This window comes from Cyanistes caeruleus, chromosome 6 (assembly GCF_971803275.1).
Source record: "Cyanistes caeruleus chromosome 6, bCyaCae1.hap1.1, whole genome shotgun sequence".
Lineage (NCBI taxonomy): Eukaryota > Metazoa > Chordata > Aves > Passeriformes > Paridae > Cyanistes > Cyanistes caeruleus.
This window is the reverse complement of record NC_141706.1, coordinates 57945343-57967777: the sequence shown is the minus strand read 5'-3', so window position 1 is coordinate 57967777 and position 22435 is coordinate 57945343. Positions and strand designations below refer to the sequence as shown.

General features: G+C 37.0%; 1 protein-coding gene across 7 annotated transcripts in view; it reads right to left on the bottom strand.

The window, feature by feature from the left end:
- PPP2R5C (protein phosphatase 2 regulatory subunit B'gamma) overlaps positions 1-22435 on the bottom strand; it is a 76635-nt gene that overhangs the window by 28590 nt on the left and 25610 nt on the right. Inside the window, exon 4 of one of the 7 annotated variants that reach the window (XM_086892138.1) lies at positions 18186-18309. The exons of the other annotated variants lie outside the window; for them this stretch is intronic. Coding sequence (XP_086748264.1) covers positions 18186-18279 — 94 coding nt within the window. The 5' untranslated portion in view covers positions 18280-18309. The remainder of the gene's footprint in view (positions 1-18185; positions 18310-22435) is intronic. 7 annotated transcript variants of the gene reach the window in all.

The window sequence follows — 22435 nt, the reverse complement described above, 5'->3', positions numbered from 1 at the left end:
TCATAACATGTTTTATGTTTCAGCATGACTTTTTTTATTGTTAGATATGAACTACTAAAGCATGTTAAAAAACAGGACTAGATTGACTTTGTAAATAGTACTGCAATTTACTCCCACTTCTTCCAGTTGATGACTTTTCCTTTTTCCTTAGAGTATTGTAAAATGCTAGAATTTTCTTACACAAGCAGCAAGAGCTACCATCTAAGCATTTCAAGTGTTATTACTGAACACAAGAACAGTGTATGTACAACCTAATTAACTGAATGTGCAACACATCTACAGTTTAAATACCAGTTGCTCCCCTTATAAATGCCTGAAAAACCTCCTATGATAACAAAGCTGGAATAGCTCCTCTCCCTTGAAGAGAAGATGCTTTCCAAAGTATTTTTTACATAACAAACCTGGAAGACTTACTTGGTTTAAAACAACTGGCAATATTTTTTAAAGTTATGTGTGCCTAATTGCTCTGAAGAATAATTCCAGTAAGAAAACAGTGTATAGTAACAGTAATGAAGAACATAAAAATTAAAAATGTTGCCTTCATGAAAAAAACCGTAACAAGTTAGACTTTGGTGTCACCAAGACACCTGAGACAGTGCAGAATTCTAGAAGCAGAAAGAAGGTGCTAGGTAACAGGTGTCCCATGCACAGCAACAACTTTCTGACAAATAAACCAAAATTCCTGTCCAGTGTTGCGAACAAAGCCACACAAATTTTGTATCTGAATATCCATGCTTTTTTTAATTTGAATTAAAAACTAAAGTAATGAATAATTTCTCCTGAGAAAATGTCAAAAAAGTAATTAATTGAGAAGTTTGCATACTGAAAGCCAGCCAAATTTATGACCTGAATGTAGAAAAGTCTCAGACATACAAAGTGGTTTGGACAGTTACCTTTCCCCAATTAACTGTAAAATAGTAAGTGGTTCAACCTGAAGCATAACAACAGTTACACTTAGGGAGACTGTGCTATGAATGCATACTCCAAAAAATCCAAAGCCTAAATACAGACTATAATTATACAAGTAATGGACATACAATTACAGTGATTACAGTACACTAACCTTAAAGAGAGGAAGCATTAAAGATGTCATTACAGCTTATAGTGAAAGTTAAAGACTGACAACTAAGAAGGTCAAGAAACACCCTCAGCTAGGCAAGCCACCTCCCTTGCCATTTATTCTGAGGTAGCTTAACTATTTTAAGTACCTGAGTCATCCTCATTATTTGAGATCTCTATACTAACTGAGAACCACACATTATTTCTAATGAACTGTGTTTTGTTTATCTGAGTGAGATATAACCCCCTCCCTTAGGAGTGTTCATCCACAGCTTTCAAGTGTCTCACATCTCTTCTAGTACTTTGTCTGGAATAGTTGACTTGAAACCAGGGTCATCCCTACTTTTAAGGTTTGAAAAGATGATTTTAGCATGATACCAAGCAGAAGATGGTTAAGATGACTTGAGTAGCCCATAATTTTTTTTTTTTTGCAGAGCATGTGTGCACACCTGCAGAGCAACTCTGGGTCACCCAACAAGTTGTTTATCCTCAGACATTTGCCAGGGACTATCTGGTTATGTTCTTTCTGCATACCAATTTCTAAATCACCTTCCAATTCAATTAAGCAATAACCCCTCACTTCCATTTGCTTAATTAACTGGCATTAATTCCCCCCCCACTTTGGGGAAAGAAATTTCCTACTTGTGCAACTCTGGTGCTCCATTCCCCAATGACTGTAAATAATTATTCAGAAGCTACTCCTTAAAATTACACCAGAACTGATACTTAGAGCTATTCACTAAGCAATGTTTTTTAAAAAAAGCCCCAAACACCATCACTCCCAATCAAACCAAACCAAAACCCCATATATTCTACCCCTCTTCCCCAACTGGTAGTAACAATTTACATAATTTTCACAGGACTTGCTTCTGAACAGTAGCAGTAAAATAACCTTTTTGATTCACTCCAAACACTTATCCCTGTCAGCACTCATACCTTAAACGAGTACTACTTTTGCTCTTCTACTGGAACAGAGGCACAGCTTGTTATAAGCCCAAAGAAGGTCAGTCTTATATTTGGATTGAATGTCCATCAGTTCCTGACACAGCTTTACAGAATTTTGTTATGGCATATTTTAAGCCCACATCATTTATCCCACTGTCCTTTTTGTAAGACAGAAATATACACCAGAAAAAGTATCAAAATATGGTAGATATTATGAGAGCAAGGTACGGCTCTGGGACAGAGGGATCGGCTTGTTTTGTTTGGGTTGTTCAGAGGTTTTTTCCTTACAATCACAGGATTACTGTTGGATCAAATTATACAACCTACAGACACGCAAGCTCTTCCCCTTCTCTTTTAACAGTATCAATACAGAAATAGCTATTCAGTATTAAATTTTCAACATCATTTTAGCCTGTGGCCTTACCAGACTTTTATGTATGCTGATGAGTATAAAGTAAGTTACTTTCCACATTATAACTGATACTAGCTGTACTTTTATTATCAGATTAACTAGACCAGTATCTCACTCTGAAAGGCAGCACTTCCAGTCCATATTTCCCTTTGAAACAGCCAAGTAAAGATAAGAGGTACTCAGCTACCATGTACTTTAGCAGAACACAAATTTGCTGGAAAAGCTTAAATTCAAACACTGAACTCTGTATGGAAACATTCTTTGGAATATGCAGGCATGTCTTCAGCAATTCTTACAGTGTGAATTCACTGCCAATAGGCTTCACGCTGGCAGCTGTCCTTAACCTCTCGTGCTTCTCAGCCAGGATGTGGCACTGGTTTGCACCCAGGAGCTACCACCCCCACACCTTTTCTTTTCTAATGTATAGACCAGCTAAAGAACACATGAATATTTGAACAAATCAAGAGGTCTTCCTATTACAACAAATTTTTCCTGGTTTTTAAGTAAATTAGCTGAAGTAAAAATAAATGAGAAAACACTGAAGTTTGTGTTTTCAGTGCCTGAGCTCATACTCAGTGTTCTATGACACACAAATATTTTTGCCATGTAGGACTGTAGACATCTTACTGTTTTCTCAATTATATTTTTTATGTTCCTTCAAATCTAAAAGTTATATTTTTAGTTTTGTGTTGCAATTGTGACATCACTGGGCACTGCTGATAGATCCATCCCCTACCTTTTTCACTGAAGCCCATTTTTCTGTGACAACAGTGTAATGCAATAGTTACTGAATGGAGGACAAAAGGGAAAGCAGGGTAAGTAGGTGACCCAGAGACATCACATAAAACAGCTGATTTCTAGTACAGATTGGAACTGAAATAAGGTTGAATTTCAAGTTTTAGGTCATATTCTGACACAGAGAAGAGCTGATGCAATTCCTACCACAAAACACAATTTACGACCAGCAGAACTCACTGTTAAATCATTTTAAAAGTAGAAAACAAGAGATACGGTTGTAAACTTGCAAAAAATACATTCAGAAGACAAAATTCATCTCAGTTGTGTGAGTACTTTTTAACTCATACATAAAAGCTTAGCAGAGGTACCAGATTTGGCTGGCTGACAGGTCCCTGTTTCATTGAAAGAAAAGTAGCTCTTTTTTTCTTTAACACTATCAGATACCCACAGCTACCAATCAGGACTATGCACACACAGTAAATAAAGCTCCTCTCATTTAAAATGGGCAGCTAGGTTTTTTTCATACAGAAAGATAGACAGAAGTTTAAGCCAGAGAATATCATCACACAAAGGGGAAGGAGCATGTGCAAGAACAAGGTCACAGAAGACAAACTAAAAATTGTATGTTGAAAGTAACTGCTCCTTTAATACACTGGTATAGAGCAAAAGCCCAAGCATGTTAGATGACTCCTTCTTGCAAGTAGACAAAACATCTTATTAAACATAGCAGCAACCCTAATGAAGGAGTAGAATTGTTAATGATTTAGAAAAACAACGTTTAATTGTCAACTAGAGTGCTACCCAGAGGCTATGCCTAAATTTATTGGTCACACGGTCCTTTCTGCTGGTCAGAAGTATTAGTGCACTTTAAATTTTGATGTTCATTGGCAAAAAAAGCAGCATTAAAGCTTTACTGAAACTTTCTAAGATGCCCTATATACTTCAGCAAGGGGGGTCTAGCATCTTGCAATGTTCCCTTAGAACACTCTGGTTGATGATACCACAGCAGCCTTTTTCCAAAGAATAGAATTCAGTGCCTTGAATAAGAGAAATGGAAATTGCCAGACACAAAGGCAGAGGAACTACATAGTATGGAAAGGAGAACATAATCTGTCAAAACATGGGTTTACAAGAACTAATACTTTTTCCAAAACTAGTGATCAAGTCCTTAAAAATGAGAAGTACAAAAAAAATAGAATATTACAAAAGCTGAACTAACATTTGATAAAATTCCATTTAAAATATTTAACTTATTTTGAAATTGTTTAATTATCGACCCAATTCAAAGCAACAAACACAATTCTGCAATGATTTTTATTGCATTTCTATTATGTGACCAACTCTTTATAGTTTTCAGTGATTTTACTGAAATCATGATGACAATAATTAACACTAATTAAAGATGACAGTCTCCCATTAACAGAATTCTATCCTAACACATGATACTGGAAATAAGTGGGTGGCACATGGAAGAAAACTTCCAATTCATGCATGAACAAATTTAATTAAAGCTATTTCTTCTAGCAGCATATAAAAATAAACTCAAGGAATACAGGAAAGTACTAAAATTATACACAATACATTTTATAGTGCAACTATCACCTCAAGTACTGGGAGTTTGGCTGCAGATAAAGCAGGCAAGATGTTGTATGGATACACTGGACTAACAAATGCATAGAAAATACTGGTGTTTATATTGCTTCATTTATTGACCCTGCAAAAATCTTTCTTTCCCAAAAGAAATGCTTAAAACAAGAAAAATTACCACAGTGACCAAAAAGCCACAGGAACACTCATGGAAAAACAGAGTGCAAGTTCTCAAGAAGCTCAAGAAAGCACCGCATATAAACATTTTAAGTGGCACAAAAGAGGAACAAACTTCTGCTCTGTATCTCTCTACTGAAGATAAAGGGATGTACATGTCAGTGCTGTGAAGTGTCATAAGGAACACAGCCTTACTCTAGAAGAACTGAGGAATAAGTTTAAGGTCCTTCTCCAACCAGGCTGTGGGAGATGGGGTTCTTCTGCATATTAAGAGCAGTCTGGAGAGACCTTATAGCACCTTCCAATATTTAAGGTGGCTACAAGGCAGCTGGAGACGGGCTTTTTATGAGGGAATGGAGTGATAGGACAAGGGGTAATGGCTTTACACTGATAGAGGGCTGGTTTAATGTAGACATTAGGAAGAAATTCTTTACTGTGAGGGTGGTGAGATACTGGAACAGGTTGCACTGAGAATGTTCTTCCCCTGAAAATGTTCAAGGCCAGGTTAGATGGGGTTCTGAGCAACCCTGTGTGGTGGAAGGTGTGCCAACTCATGGCAGAGGGGTTGGAAATGGACGTTCCTTAAGGTCCCCACCAATCTAAACCATTTTATGACATGATTCTATGATACAGAAGAGGGGAGAGGAAGGCAACAGCAACATGTTGGAATTCATTAAGGTACACAGCATTTCATATTTTTGATTTCTATGTAAAGAAATCTCTTGGCTAAATTTTCATTCAGAAGAGTGGCTTTTTATTTGATTATGAGGCTTTTAAAGTAATACATTTTCCCATGTAATGCAAAAAAGAAAAGGCTGTTAGAATCAAATGAGCTATTACCAGACTAATTAAACAGCAACTGAAAAAAAAAACCAGACAAAAAATTAAAATGACAACACCTCAAGAATCCTACAGCTTAAAAGAGCTTGAAAGGAATGGGAAGCCCATATTTTGTCAGTCCCAGAGTGAAGCTCAAGGCAGGTGCTTTACAACACTAATCCCCTCTGAAATCTCTAGTCATTGGGGAATCCAGCACTGGTAGCAGCTATCTCCTAACAGAGATTACACCATGGTTTTGAGGATAGAGGAACAAAGTAATGACATTTAACTGTCAAGGATTAAAGATGGGAGATTTTAAGGACTGATTAATAATGAAATAGGAAAAAAAGTCTGCTGTCATTTTAAAATATTTGGCATAATTTTTACATACTAAACAACCTCAGGCATGGAAATTAATGCCAGTATCTTTATTCCAGGTATAAATCATAAGTCTAATGACGGTAAGAGTAGATCAACAGTGAATAATACGCACACCAAACTGTCTAATGACTTTTCAAAAGTGGACTAATGCCGCTCTGAACCAAGCTCTTGCTTTACAAAGAATTTTATCAAAAGTTAACTGTTTTATTCGAAACCATGTGAAATTTTAAAAAAACCTTAAGAGGGTATTTGTAATCATAGTTAAGAGAAATAAGGACTTTTCTGCTATATTAAAACATTCAAAAACAAAACTGAAAAGTAAAATTGATAACTGCATAAATATTTTAAGAGCAACATAGCATAGAGAGGAAAACAGGAACGCTTATACAGGAAATGACATGTGAAACAAACCGAAATGGGCTTGAGCTAATGAAATGGAAATTCTACCTGAAAATTAGGGAGAAAAATGTCAAGGAGGATTATCAAATAGACAATGGAATAAAAGAAGTGTCTTAATGGAAAGAGAGAAACCAAAGTACTCTCAGCAAAGCTTTCCGTCACACATACAGTTAATAAGACAGCAAATCTCACTTTTAGACACAAAACACTAAGAGAAAACCCCTCAATTTCATAGCCACTAGAGTATGCTTGAATCTACTCTCAAGTTATCCAACATCTTCAAATGCCCTTGAAAACTTTTAAAGTTTTTAAATACATCCAAAAGTCTCTCTGAGAAAATGAAGCACTACTGTTGTGAGGCCAGACCTTAATTATGTTCTGTAACATAAAGTGTACGGTGTAACTGAGAAGATTTGCATTAAGTACACTGAAGAAACACATAAACTTGAATCAACTCTGTCACTTTGGACACTTGGATGAAATAACTATCAGGTAATCAAGCCTAACCATCTGCTATAAGCAAATGCACTGTTTCCTTAAACACACCCAACTCCACACACCAATCCCTAATTCTAGTCAGATACCACTCTGAGTAACTTGTCAGTCAATAGTACCTGTCACACATCCGTGATAAATACAATTCAAAGAACACCCAACTGCTAAAATGTAAAATAACTTGGTTCCTTCTCCAGAGCCTGTCAGACTGCCTCCCCCTCTCCTCACAGCCTGTACATTTGCTAAACCTGGGGGCTGCTGCTTGCTTTCTGTTGGATGCTTCTGAATGCCAAAAAAATTGGTGAAATTCACCAAAATTGGTGAATTTAATGATGACACTTAGAATAATCATTAACAGATGTCACAAGCTGGATCTTGTGTAGGCTTAGAAATAGATCACACAATAAATTACAAAGCAGGAAGAAAAGCCCCCCTGGCTTTTCTATGATCAAACTGATTTGTTGTTTCACACTCCAATGCAACCTAAAGCAAATGGCCCAGTTCCCACACAGGAACTATGGCTAAGTTATAAGAGCATCCTTGCTTGTCTGAAGTAAACATTTATTTTGAAATTAACAAAAACTTCCATAAATATTCCCTGAGGACAACCCTGATTTAGTTTTCTAAATTCACGACTCTATTTAAAATTAGAAATAGGAAGGGTAAGTCTTTTTTCATAGGAAGAGCTTAAACACCACAGGTAACACTGAGCTTAAGATGCAAACTAAGGTCCTGAATGGCTGATCAACATCTCAAATTGTCACACATCATTACAAGATATGCAAACGTGTTTCCACCAGAAATCAACAGGGCTTTTGTGGTTTTCTTGAGAACAATTTCTCAGTAGACTGCAGTAGACTGCAGGCCTATGTCTAGTCCTTTTTATTTTTGGTATGTATTTGGGGGTGGGTGAGTTTTTGTTTGGTTGGTTTAGGTTTTTTCTTGTTTGATTGGGTTTTTTTATGGGTTTGGTTTTTTTTGTATCCACTGGAAAAAAACTCCAATTCAGTGCATAGTTCTCCTCATTTTTTGGCATTAACAACCCCTTCTTAGTCCCACATCCTATGAAACTTAGCTGCCTTGTATGAGGTGATACAGGTAAAAGAAATGATCGAACAACAAAGAAACATTGATTTGGTAAGAAAATAAAGAAAAGTTTAGAACTAGGTCAGTAAATTGCTTAGCAGTCAAGGCTGACCATATCAATTGCTAAGAGCAATTATGAGCAAATCTCTGTTAGGAAATAAAAACTACTTTCCAGCAATGAAAATTTTGACTCAAACTAGAAAGCCAACTATGCCCGTTTAAGAATAAATACTTTCAACATCTAAGAAAACTAAAGATACAATATACCTGCACATTCGTCAGGAATTAAGAGCATAATGATTACCCATTTAACCTAAGAATTATTCCTCTACAATCCAACATTATCTTCCTCCCATCACATTTGTCTGAAAATATACACATCTGCTTCAACAGATGTCATTGGTTTCTGGTTAAATTCATCTCCTCACAAAGGAATTCTAGTAAGACCTGAAAATGTACCTATTAGCAATAGGGTCACTACTGCTTAGCTGCCAGAAAAGCTGATATTCTGCTGATTATTTCCACCCCTCCCACACAGGAGAAAGAGTGAACTGCATTAGGAAATACATTTAAATTGGAGCCTCTAAGAAATCTGTGAATTTACAGGGTATAAACAAATTGATTAGCTGTATTAGCTATGAATCCAAGACTGACTCTCTACTACATGTCCACAACTCCTGGATATGTTAAGACATCTCACTCCCAGCACATTTTCCAAAATACTCATTCTATTTACATTTTCCCTTTTTAACAGAAAATTTAATGTGCAATGAAAGAAACTTGTTGTAATTTCTTCTATTTAACTACAAGCTTTAGAATACTTTCTTCCTTAAGATACACTAATGATTACTGAGTTTCCAACATTATAAAGTGAGAAAAGTTATGCAGTGAAATATATGCTCAAAATTTCGGTTTTGAGAGGATGTGTAATATTCCAATTCAAAAGCCATAAAAATCTTAATTTTGTACTGGGACAAGAACAACACAGTTTTTCTAGCATGCGAACAACTTTAAGACAATCCTCAATAAAGCCTTGTGCATCCATTTTTGGATTTTAAGACACTTTACACAGAAGATTAGATGTAACAGGAGCAAAAAGTATAAAAATATTCTGGGAATAGAAGAAAGATTCTAGTGCTGTGACTAGTCTCTTTGGAAAATTATTTTGAAGAAAAACTTATTACACCCAAAGAACAGACACCACATTTGTTTTTTGTAGGCTTTGATAATTTTGTTCAAGTTTTCTTTCCAACATGACTTGAATGAACACAGGACACCTTTGAAACACTAACATTGTTATGCATTCACTTTATAAAAGTAATAACAGAATTTGGTTCTAAAGGCTGTGTGAAGCCACACAGCTGGAAGATTTAGTCCAAAATGCAAATTAAAAGCCTTCCATAAAAATCTTTAAAATGACAAAGTGTTTCAAATTGGTAGGCTTCTACAAACAATTAGAAAGGTCCCCAAAAAATGAAAGATTTTAAAATTAGTATTTTACATTTCATGTATATTTTTTCTTTGTGTAACTTAAAAAGAAAATATTTTCTTCATTCAGATCACTATCAGTAACAAGAGCAATTATGAAAACTGATACAAAACTGTCACTTCCATTACTGATAAAAGTGCAGTCAGATCCCACCCCTAAGTTTAACTACACTTTTATAAAAGAAAACTTCATTGATAAGTTATGGCAGAAATGGTACCACATGATTTATATGTGCATTAAATTGGAATTGATTAAAGGATGTGTGGATGTGGCTTTAAAACATCATGCACTCCAAGTGCCATTTCCCTCAGTTTTAACAGACAGGATGGTGCACACAGAGGGCAGACACCGGCTCTACAAGGCTGCTGAGACCCTGCTTCCACCAGTACGAGGTGTCCACCTCTGTCAGAAAGGTTAGAGCATAAAAAACATCTCCCCCAGATGAACATCTTATCTGCACATGACGCTAATAACCCTGTATCTACTGAATATTGCTGGTGTTCACTTAATCTGTGTGGTTTACAGTGCAGTTTCAGTAGCTAACTATTTGACAGTACATGGAATTAATTAGCTGACTTTACAGTAGTCTTAATTATTAGACTAGATTTAATTATTATTATTTCTTCAAACAGAAATGGAAAAAAATACCACACAGATACTTAATTTTTACCTTAAAATGTATTTCATAGCAACTATCACAAAACAGTAGGAATAAAAAATTGAGGGCATACATTTTTGCTTCCTTGAAAGGGCAGGCATGTTACTCCATGAGTCAGTAAAAGTAATGTAAAAATTCCAGCTGACTACCTTCCTATAATTTCATGGTATTTTTAGCTCAACAAAAAGTCCCCTCTAGAGACATTCTACAGTCATGCCTTCAGATATTTTACAAGCAGTGTGAACACTTAATATCCCCATTGTTTCAAGCAAAAGAACCCGTACATACACTCTTCATATTGGCAAGGGGTCTATACAAAGGTAAAAGCAACCCAACAAAGTCAAGAAAGGAGGTGTTACAGAGAACAAACAGTAAAAGCAGCAGAGCAAGATAAAACACACTCTTTGACAGAATGTGATCCATGGTAAGTGGAGGGCCAATAAGCATGTCACCATGCTAAAATTAAAGGCAGCACAAATAACAACTAAGCAACCCCTTTTAAATCTGCTTTTGGTCAAGTATTAAAAACGCTCCCCATGAGTTTCTTTGGTAGATGCATTAAAACACCATCAGTCTATGTCTGGCAACGTCTAAATGTCCTTCCAAAAAATCTAGCAAAACAGAACAAAGAAGTAATACGACTGAGTCATTTGCTGGCCAATATCAATCCTTTGGTAATTCAGGTGAGTATTTAATACTAACAGATGAAAATTTTCATAATTTCATATATACAAGAGGCCTAAGTTCATTAAGAATAAAACTGCTGCTTGTCCTTGAGGAAGATGGCCTAGCTTCTCCTTTTTGAGGCAACACTTTTAGAAAGGAGTGGATGGGTTTCAAAGCTAAGAATTAAGTGTACCAGTCATTAAGCAATGCTGAAGAGCAGCAGTGGCTCAGAATTGTCTAGGAGAAATTGGAAACTTCTGGCAAAATGGATGACTGTGAGCTCCAGGAGTCAGGCCATGTACCAACATAGTCCAGGTGGCTTGGCAGGAGCATAACAGCCTGAACACAAGGTTGATACCTGTTCTCATCCCTTCAGGTTACCAAATGATAATTTGCTAATGTCAGAGAAAAGGGAACAACAAGCATTTTCATCTCCTTTAAATCACAACTGAGGTTTATCCATTAGGTCAAAACCCAACAACTATGACTCACAAGCAGGACAGAAGGTGCGTGCTGACCATGCGAAATCCCATTTATTGGATTGGCAGGGCTAAAAAAAGTTCAGGTCTTTTGCATGGAAATATTTCCACAAAGGTACAAACAAGCCTTCCATTTTAAAATTTAAATTCAATCAGAATTAACACAGTACATCACTACTATGGAAGCATCTCAGAAGAAAATTAAGATGTCTCCTCTATGTACCTTCCCTCTCAGGAAGACTTTGCTCATGTCTCACAACAAGGAGTGACTGTACCTTAAATGTTTACTGAATTTAAATGTGATAAACAATTAAAGAAAATTAAGATTTAAATAAACATACGTGCTCAGACCAAATAAGTTCACCATCCTTAAAATACATACTTATGTGGAAAATGCAAGACACATGCAAAGGTGAAGATTATAGATACACAGAAAATACAGATAGTATAAACCAGAATAATCTTCTGCTGCACAATATACCAAGAGAAAAAAAACAGTATCATGAAAGGTAACTTTGAGATTTTTAGGTATGCTTTTATAATCAGAATAGGCTAGTTTCAGAGTGTAATAAAATATTAACACCCCCCAAAAGGCAAAGTCTACATGCATAAAGGAAATGATGACTGAAATGTATCAAGTTCTTGGAAAGTATTATAAGTCAGTAAGTGACAATTACCCTGGGATTTTTATATTTTTAACATAATGCTGTTAATTATGTATAAATAAACATAATGTTGAAGATTACTACAAACATGTCGTAAGGATGTGTTAGAAATGACTCTGTTCAGCATTTTCATAAACACCACAGAATATGAACAGCAAGGTCACACAGTTTGTTAAAAGCTGTACTCACTGTCAATTCAAACTTGTCAAAAAAGGCTAGAGAAAAATCTCACAGTACTGAGCAAATTAATTTGATCTATTAGATCTTTCCAAAAGCTGATAAATGTAAAGAAATGTGGGTGAAATAACTGGCTATTTTCATTTATTAGTTCTATATTATTCAGAATGTATGGAGTGCTGCTGAGCTCCTAACTGAAGATTTAGAAATTAATAAAACATCATTTTAGCATGCTAATTTTTTTAATACTGCATACAGTTCCAGTGACCCATCTTTAACAGTTTGCTAAAACATGGTAAGAGTAATTTTAAAAACCATTAACACCAAAAATTCTGAGTTAACAGAAGTAAAAGTACTACTAACAGGCATGTTAGCACCAAATATTAAAAAGTCTGTCTTAGTAACTAAAAAGAAATAGAGTTTATAGTAAGAATATTGCTCTTTGACCTTGAAAAAAAACCCCTATGTTTAAATTCATATTGTAATATTTTTACATTACAGCAAGGTCAGTCATTTTTTGGTCCCACAAACACCAAGGAACGACAGAATCATAGAATAATTTTCACCAGAAGGGACAGTCATTCCTGCTAGTCTAATCCCCCACTACATAAACCCAGCTGCTCTCCAGTCAAAGTATCTCCAATTACAGAGATTTCACAGCCCCTTTTGGAATCTTGTTCCAGCTTTTAACCACTTTTAGAGTGAAAATATTTTTGCCTTGCATACAATTGCTAAGTCATATTGGCTACTTCTCATTCACTCACTGTGGATCTCTGAGAAGAGCATGGCTCTGTGCTCTACACCCTCCCAACAGTTAGTTGAGGATCAAATCTCCACCTTCCTTCCTTTAGACCAAACAAATCCAACTCTTTCAGCTTCCCTTTGTACATCATGAGGTAAATGGTTACTGCTCTGCCTACTGAGTTTGGTCTGTACTACTTCTGAAGTGAGAGCTTTGGGCTCTGCTTCCCATTTAATTACAAAATGGATCATTTTTTATTCTTCTTTCAGCTCAGAAACAATTCCTGCAAAGCAACAGTCTAACAACAGTTTTTAGCAACTGTGGTTAGACAGAAGTATTTTCAGATCAATTATTTTTCAAGACAAACACATGAATTTTTTCTAAAATGAAAGCGCCAAGCTTTTCTCCTTTAAGATATAAATTGCCCAAATGATCTCTCACCACCTTTGAGGAACATGCAAATTTCTATCTAAATATTAATATATTTACATCACAGCAACACTATCACTGACACTTTCTACCCTGAAGAACACTGTGTAAAGGTGGAATCTGAACTACCTTCCATGGTCCCTCACACAAGATGAACAAGCAACACATAGAAAAAATGCATAAAGTTAACATCATCTTTGGAAGAAAGTCAATGCATCTTCCACAAAATCTAAAGTAACTGAAACGATGACAAGTCAAATCTGTCAAAAAACATTTGCTACTCTCGAACGCAAAGGAGAAGGATGGACAATGAGATATTTGAAGCATGTTATGGGCTACAGGAAGCATCAGTTTGAGTTAACATAGTATCAGGGTGTTCTCACCCTTCTTCCCACACAACTTTCAGTATGTCTTGCAAAACATCTTAAAAATAATTTTTGAAAAGCATTAACAGACATTACCAGTTCCAGCAGTCAGCAACCAAGTCATTAAAGTAACCTTTACATTATGCTAATTCTGCCACTGCAGATCAGAACAGAGTTTTATATGTAGTTTGTTCAAAATATATCTTGAGTTCATGAAAACACTGGCATCTGGGCTACTTCTGTGCTCTGACAAAACAATATTAAGGGATTTTTCTTATCAACACTGAACTGTATTCCTAACGAAAAATGTCTGGTCACCCCTGAGTATTTGTATTTTGCCTACAGAATGAATAACTATTATTTTCTACCTGTTACTACACTCTGTACTGTAGTTATGATTTTGAACAATCAGCAGTAAATATGAAATGGTAACTCTGAAGTCTAGTGACAAACGCTTATTGTTTGTCCTAATCAGTGCAGCTTTTACAGCTACTTTCTCTGCCTGAAGTGCTGAGATGGAAATCAAAATGTTTCCTTTCCCCAAACCTCACCTTGTTTACGTGGCTCGACCAGTCAGGGCCTTGAATCAACTTCCATCACCCTGGGCATTTAGCTGCTGGAAGGGCTCCATAAGGAGGGATGAATCCTGAAAACACCATCCAGATCTGCTTCCCTCCTTGCTGTAAAAATACTCAATTCATAATACCTAATAACCCTCTGTGCTGTCTTAGTATCATCTTGATTGCAAGTGGCCTGTCGATGCACAAAGATCCTAAAGGAGCTCTCCATGCAGATAACTCATGATGAGTTCCTTTAGCTACAGCTGTTTCACAATGTCAAGTCTCTATTCAAGATCACAAACCACAATAGCTATTCCATGGCTGTAACAGCTTCTTAGACTGAAATTGTAATTTTCCTGGAAGCTTTATATCATTCCAATACAACTAAGTTTTCAGTTCATGATGACAATCAGTGACAATCAACTCAAAGGCATAATGTTTAGCTACCTTTGTACTGTAGAAAGACCAATGTAGCAGTAGCATAACTCAGATCTCCAGGAGAGCTTGTTGCTGACCAAAAGCTCACTACCCCAGCAGGCCAATCACTCTCACTGAACCAATGTTTTCAGCACAAGCAGATAATGTACAGCAATGGTGCCACACCACTTGCATTTGGTGTGGATTAGGCTTTTTTGGTGCTTGTTATTTTCCAACAATGGGTCAAAAGTCACCTGCATTTCTGATTTCTACGAGCTGCTCTTGAACAACTGCCAAGTCTACAGTTGTGACAAAGGTCACAGTCTCACAGCACCTGAATGAAGAAAGCAGAACAGCTCTACTGACACTGAGCAGGGTCAGCTGACAGTCCCATGGTTGCCAAACAAGTGCCCAGTGAAGGGGGACACCAAGCTGGGTAGTCAACACACCAGGATCCAGATCAGTGAGGCACATGACAGGACAACCACACAGCCGCAACACGGCTGAGACAACAAGCAAGGCCACAGACCTGAGCCTAAAGACAGCTCCTGAATCAAAGGGGAATCCCAACAAGACTCACAGCTCTTTCCACAGCAGTCTGAGTCAGGATTACATGGCTGCACCATACCAAAGATGAACTTGAGTACTGGCAGCCAAATGAACTGCTGGAGAACGGGGTATTTGTGGCCATGACACCTCCTATCCTACAAGTACCTACTGTTCCTTCCTTTGGTGATGTCGGAGATACCAATGTCAGCAATGGCAGTCACTAAAATTCTGGCATTCTTATTTCCTATTCACAAGGCTTTAACGTAATTCTTAAAAAATCACTTGTATCTGTTTTTCCAACTGTATTGTTTAAGTAAAGCTATAAGCAACCCAGACAACAAAGCTCCCTACAGTTCAGGACGCACAGGAGCAAGGTTCTGATCTGGCATGACATCATCGCTTGCTAAAAATTTCCCTTTGATTATGCAAACATTACATATTTCATATGATCCAGGTACAGAAAGTGCTTTGGAATGAACTTTAAAAGTAAGACTGCAATTTTTATTTTCAAAGATGTACTAACAGTGTAGTCTACAAGGTTTCATGTATATTTTTAGAAGCAAGATTGAGTTCAAATATGGTAGCTACACCATCTCAAAATTTTCAAGATTTTATGGAACTGATGCTTAAGAAATATTTTTTCTATTTCAACAAACTATATCTATGAGAAACGCCCAAGGGGCTTATGCCCCTACCCCCTGTCCTTGACCTTCAAGTTTTAGCTCTTACAGCTGCCAAGAGGAACACTTCTATTAGGAATTTAATCCTATATTACAAGAGATGATGCAGAAGGACAGCTGTAAAAGCAGCATGCATTGGGACAAAGAGTAATAACGTGCCATTAGCCTTCAGAATTACCAGCTAATTTTTACTGCCATTAATTTTGGCATTTGGATTGCTCTGACAGGCTTCATTTTGGAAGCATCAGTACTAGTAGCATCAATGCAACTGGTGACATGAGCTACGTATAAAAAACCCAAAGGAACTTCTGCACACATGGATGTATGGAAGAGATGTTCCCTGTGTCAAGAAACTCCTCTTGGCTATAATACCAGAGACCCATTTTATTTCCCGCCACCTGAAAAATGAAAAACAATCTCCCAGTTATTCTTTAACTGCTTACAAGAAATTCTACACTCATAATCCCCTGAAAAACTGTAACCAACCAAAAAGAAAAGAAAAAAAAAAAAAAAAACAAAAAAAACACAACACCCAAAAAAGCCCTAAACCACAAAACCCTTTAACCTCTTCTTCACTACTGTATTATTCAGTGCACCAAAAAAATAGGTCTCAGGAAAGTAAATTTCCGAACAGTTTCTCAAAATCCATCGTTTCCACAATTATGAATTACATTGGAGCAAAGGCAGGATAGTAAGTTAAATGACAAGAACCTTGTTACCATATTGAGACAAAGGATTAAGGACAATCACTGCAATATTTCATTATTCTGATTCCAACCTTGGTTTGTTTTCCTAACTTCCACCTTCAAAAGATGGTGCTTTTCCCCTTCCAAAAGGCAGCATCTAACTGAAAAATAAGATGATTTTGTACAGTGAAAAGCAAAGGCCTGTCCACAGGTCAGGCAGTTCCATTTTTATTTCCTTGACAACAAGCACAGTCCCTATTTGAAATCAAGGGAATTTTACTGGATTTCCTCCCCGGTCACATATCAAAATTAATTTTCTAGAATTCATCCACTACCACTTCAGTTAGAGAAGGTTATGCTTCATTTAAAAGGTAAAGCAAAATCATGATTTTTAAATACCTGTACATCCATGCTCCTACTTAAAACAACAGACTTCTCAACAGCTGCGTTTTATAAGCTTCCAAAGCAAAATTTTTTTAATGTATGGAGTATTAATGAGAAAAAATATTCTTTCCACTACTATCATCTAGCCCGTGCCAGTGCAAGCTGAGAAGCAAAGGTAATTAAGAATGGTATCAGCTATGTTTCTTGCATATAAAAACCATTGTTCAAGGTGTGCTCATCCTAGCTAATACATGTTCTGCCTTCATAAAGTTCTGAACCAGAACCACCCTAAGGCAGATATTAAAAAAAAAAGCACTCGTTGCTTAAGAGCCAGCCAAAAATACACCAAAAATCCCCAACACAATGCAAAATTTTACTAAGTAGAAAAAAAAATAAAGAACAAGAGGTACACACTCAGTATTGTACAGAAACGTCATACCAACATGACGCTTTCAAATAATTTTCAAATTATAGAAAATGTAATTTGCAATGCACTAATTCTATAAACCCAAAAGAACATATTCAGTGAAGAACTGAACATTCAGAACCATACAACACGGTAGGCACATAGGAGCTTGCCTGTTAAAGCCAAACCGCATCTCTTCTAGGAAATGCCTTCTAAATACATAAAGGATATTTTCATAGTAAGTGTCACATCTCTTCCCCCCCCCTTCCTCTCCCACACTTCCAATTCTTTTACAAGCTGCAGTGCACTTTAAGGGAGCTTTATCTGAACAATTCAAACAAAAAAAGGCTTTGAAGCACACCGAAGGTTTGCCCTGATTCTTTAGAAATGGTATAAGGATAACTTGGCTCTTCCCTCCCCCCCTCAGTACCTTTCTGGGGTAGTGACTTCACATCCTTTGACATCAGCACAGCTTGGAAGGGGGATGGGAGAGTTACGGCAGAAAGCTGTAAAACCTGCTTTTAACTATGCAATGCCTCCACGAATTCTTAAATCTTACCCGAACACATTTAACAGAAAATGGGTTTTGCTCTCTGCCGGTTTTACTGCGGCTGTAACAAACCGAGAGGGACTGAGCTACAAAGGACTTCCTGCTCCTCTTCTCCGAGCTCCACAATAGCCATTTATTCGCTCGTCAGAGGGTCGCGATTCACTCTCACACGCACAATAACTCACCTCTAATATGCAAAAGGGCCACGGGCTGGAACGGCCCATTGGAATTGGCTGCGTCAACCACCATCCTGCTGCCAGCTCTGTTACATGTCAACATCTAGGCTCCAGCAGGCACGGCACTGTATTCCTTAAGGCAAGAAACCAGCCTCCATTTTAGTTTAAAAAAAGACAGAAACTGAAGCGCTCTGCAGCTGGAGGGAACTGGCTGGGGAGTGATGTCAGCGGGCGGGAGCAGCCCCATTGGCCGACGGCAGCAACTTCAAATGACACCGAGGAGGCCGCGAATGAGCGCGGCCGGTGCGGGGCTCCCCCCGCGCCCGCGCCGGCCCCGGCCCCGCGCCGCCCGCGGCAGGGGCGGAGCGGCTGCGGAGATGACGGGTCTGCTGCGTTGGGTTTGGGTTTTTTATTATTACCAGGATGATCTCATTGCTGCTGTTGTACCCCCGCCCCCTCCATAATATTCAGTAGCACCTGCTAGAAAAAGCGCATGCATGTTTAGCTTTTCTCTTTCCTTAGCCTTTCCTTCAGTGCGGTTTCCCAGGATAATCAAACCAATGTTCAATTTAACCGTGGAAAAAACCAGCATTGAGCGCAACCTCTACAACTTTACCTTTCAAGGGCCATAACAAAAGGTAGTTAGTTCACGATAAGATACAGGTTCTTGGATTATTATTGGTGATTTAGAAATACAAAACCTCATAAGCATTCCATTAACTGTTTTACCACTGGTTACTAGTATGTACATTATGAATAAAAATAACATATATATGACAAGCAGCAGATTAAAAACTCATGTTTCAGGCTGAATATTTATTTTAATCTAGAAATGGACCTGGATACTTCTATCAATCTAGAAATGGATCTTGCCTTCAAGACAGTTTATGTTAATGTTCCTAAATTTGGATATTGCAAAATACCGGTTTTCCTTTCTAAAAAGATCAGTAATTATAAATAACTTTTTAAACTATTACTGAAAAGTAAAGGACTAAGAAGCTATATACAGGCATACGGAAGCAGTTTTGCAGCATAATCTTAGAAGTACAATAGAAAAAAACCCCACAGCATAACAATTTCTGAACTTGTTAGTTCAATTTTTTAAAACTGAGCAGTCTTTTTTTCGTCATATGAGACTTGCACATTTATTTTTACAATGAGCTATTTTAAGGACCATTTAGTCTGCTGGGAGTGATGGTCAGAGAAATTGGCATTGTTACTTCTGCTGTCTCCAAATCTGCCCTTCTCCCCAAATACTGTATGTCACATACTAGTGCAAATGGGTATGCAGATTACTTAATTTAAGACACTGTCCTAATTTTTACCTGCTCCAAAAAAAACCAAAACAAACCAACCAAACAAAAAAAGGGTGCACATCAGAAGACCTTTTCCATTAGGTAATTTGCTGATGAAAATTTTAAATAAAAACAAATTATAGGGCATATGTGTACCTGGTTAGGAAAATTACATCACACTACAGTAATACACTGCCAAAGGCGAGTTAGAGCTGTACTGAATATTATTCAATTGGTGAAGGGAAAAGACTAACCACGATATAAAAAAGAAGAATATCATCCATAAGACACACAAAGAAATCAATTGGATTTAATGATTGCTGACAAGGCCCAATTTGAAGTAGTACATCCTGGATGTAAACCTGATGAGAAGGCCCAAAGACAACAGATCTTTAAAATATTACTTAGTTAAAAAAAATAAAGCTCCTCTATTTGATGTGGTGTGTGGGCTGTTGGTTGGTTGGTTTGTTTGTTTTTAAATAGAAGGGACTTTACTGAGAATATACAAATCCTTTAAAGAATAATTACGGAGGTGGAAGGAATTAATTTTCTACATTCACTACAAACAGTAAATGCATCCTACCTCAAAGAAGATTAAGTAAGAAATTAAATTAAATCCTATCACAATAAGCACACTGAAAAAAACTACTGCAAAGTTTCTAGTAATTTTTAAAATGACCAAATATAATGTGTGACATAAATGTAGTTGATCCTGCTTTTGACAACATCAAAATGAACTACATGAAGTTTTTAGACCTTTTCTCTTACTGAGATTCAAATCCTTTGTCCTTACAATGTAGGTAAGGTGTATTCTCAAAAAATTCACATTATGTATCTATATATCCCTTGAGAATACCTTAGAATCATCAAGGTTGGAACAGACCTTTAAAATCACCAAGTTCAGTGTGAGTTTTAGCCTTGTAAAACAAAAAGCTACCACAGAGATGTGTCTTTAAAAAACTAGATTGAAAAATAAAGCCAAGACTGACTTCTAACAAGGTTTTCTACAAGATTTTGATGGATGAAGGAAAAAAATGAAACAACTTGGGTAATTTTCTGAAGTATTTTTACATACAGGATCTTGCAGCAAATTCTGTTTCTTTTCCTGAACTTAAGGCAGAATTAGATTATTTTATAGTAATAAACCACAATATGAAGTGGCAAAAATTAGGTTTAAAATTACAGTTTTTCTGGTAACCATCTATTTAAGAACAGCTGCTCTATCACTCCTTTCTACTCATGTCTTTGCTTCATAGTCAGCTGCTGCTTCTGTCTCTCTCAAACTCTTTGCAAAGATTAAATGATCAGGAAGGCTGTCCCTGTGGCCACGGACACAATTTAACAACAGAGCAAAAAGGGAACATTAATTACAGTGCTGTTTCCTAATTTATACATAAGCATGACTTTCATAGTTGGAGGTTCATTAGCAAATTTTAGGTAATGGTTTAATAGTCAAGCCCCCTAGAAAATTCTCTCTTCTTCAGAGAGTGTAAATGTGACATTCAAAGAGCCAGCAGTCCTACTGGCAGAAGACTCAGCAGACACATTCATTAAGTTTTCTCCTGCAGAAACAGCTTGAGTCCAGTACTTAAAAAAACACCAAGAAACTGGTTGAAACACCCACAAATCAGTGTATTCATGGTATCATTCTGAGATGGCACTAGTGGAGCTGAAGCACTTTGGTCTTCATAGGACCTTTTGCTGGTTAACAACATCTGCAGTCTTCTCACCAGTGTACAGATTGAGAGTACATTCTGCTCAGGAGGTTTGTATACCCTCCCTTTGTTTCAGTCTTAAAATATCTGATTTGCCATCAAAGGAAAATATTTACTTAAGTTGAATTATTTTGAGCAACTTCATTTAGGAAAAAAAATTGCGAAGAAAATTGAGTTAGGAATTGCCTTCCTAATGGAAGGGAAAGAATATTAGTTCAAGTAGAGCAGAGCTAACGAATATCAATGTGAGGAAGAAGAGCTTAATTTAACAAATTTATGAAGACATTTCTGTTGCAGTATTAACAGTATTAACTTCAGCTATCCCTTTTTAGCATTAAATGAACAAAAAAACCCATACTGACAATATAGTGAAACTGTAGCTATTACAGGTCTCCCCTGAACCCTGCTCATCACTTCTAACTTTCCAATGATGGGAATGAAGGAAAAATCCTATAAAGTTCTCAGGATATAGCTGTGTAATTTTTTAGAATTATAGAATGTTTTTTGTAGGAAGGGACCTTAAAGGTAATTTAGTTAGGATCCAGCATTACAGCTGATGAATACTCTTTACACTTGGAGGCTATGTACCACTTTTTCAAAAACAAACACTCCATTTGGGTTATTGATTTAAAAAACAACTACTCACCCTGCTTCTCACTCCCCCACAATACACACAGAAAATTTACTGGCCCAAAGGTTGCCTTTACATCACCTACTATTCCAACTGATAGTGGCAGAATCAACAACGTAAGATAATTTAAATTACACAAACTTCTGTTTACATGAAGACACTTGGGTTGGTTACCTCTCAGAGTATATGAGTTTTCATGTTTTGATTGAGAGAGGAAGGGAGGACATTTAGTCTGAGCTCTAAGGTTACTAATGCCATAATTCCACAATTGCTGAAATTGCTATTCCTCATCAACCTAAGCCAGCCTTGTTGGAGGCTGCTTCAGGCCCCTTCCTGCACTCCTCTCTTCTTTACATTTGAAAACATTTTGCTCTCATCTGCTTCAGTGGTCACCAGCTGAGTTGGTGTAATCCCCTAAACCAATAGAAAGCCACTTTATTGTCAGGTTAGTTTTCTGCTAACTTAGAATTCCATGGCAGTCTAAGCTGAACCTATAGGAGCTACTGCTGCAATCCCCTCTCTTCTGAGGCACAGGTGCCCAACTGTCTGAAATTGCTGTACAAGGGTTTCTGTAGCTGTATGGCTGAACCAGATTAGGAAACTGAGCACAGTTAAAAT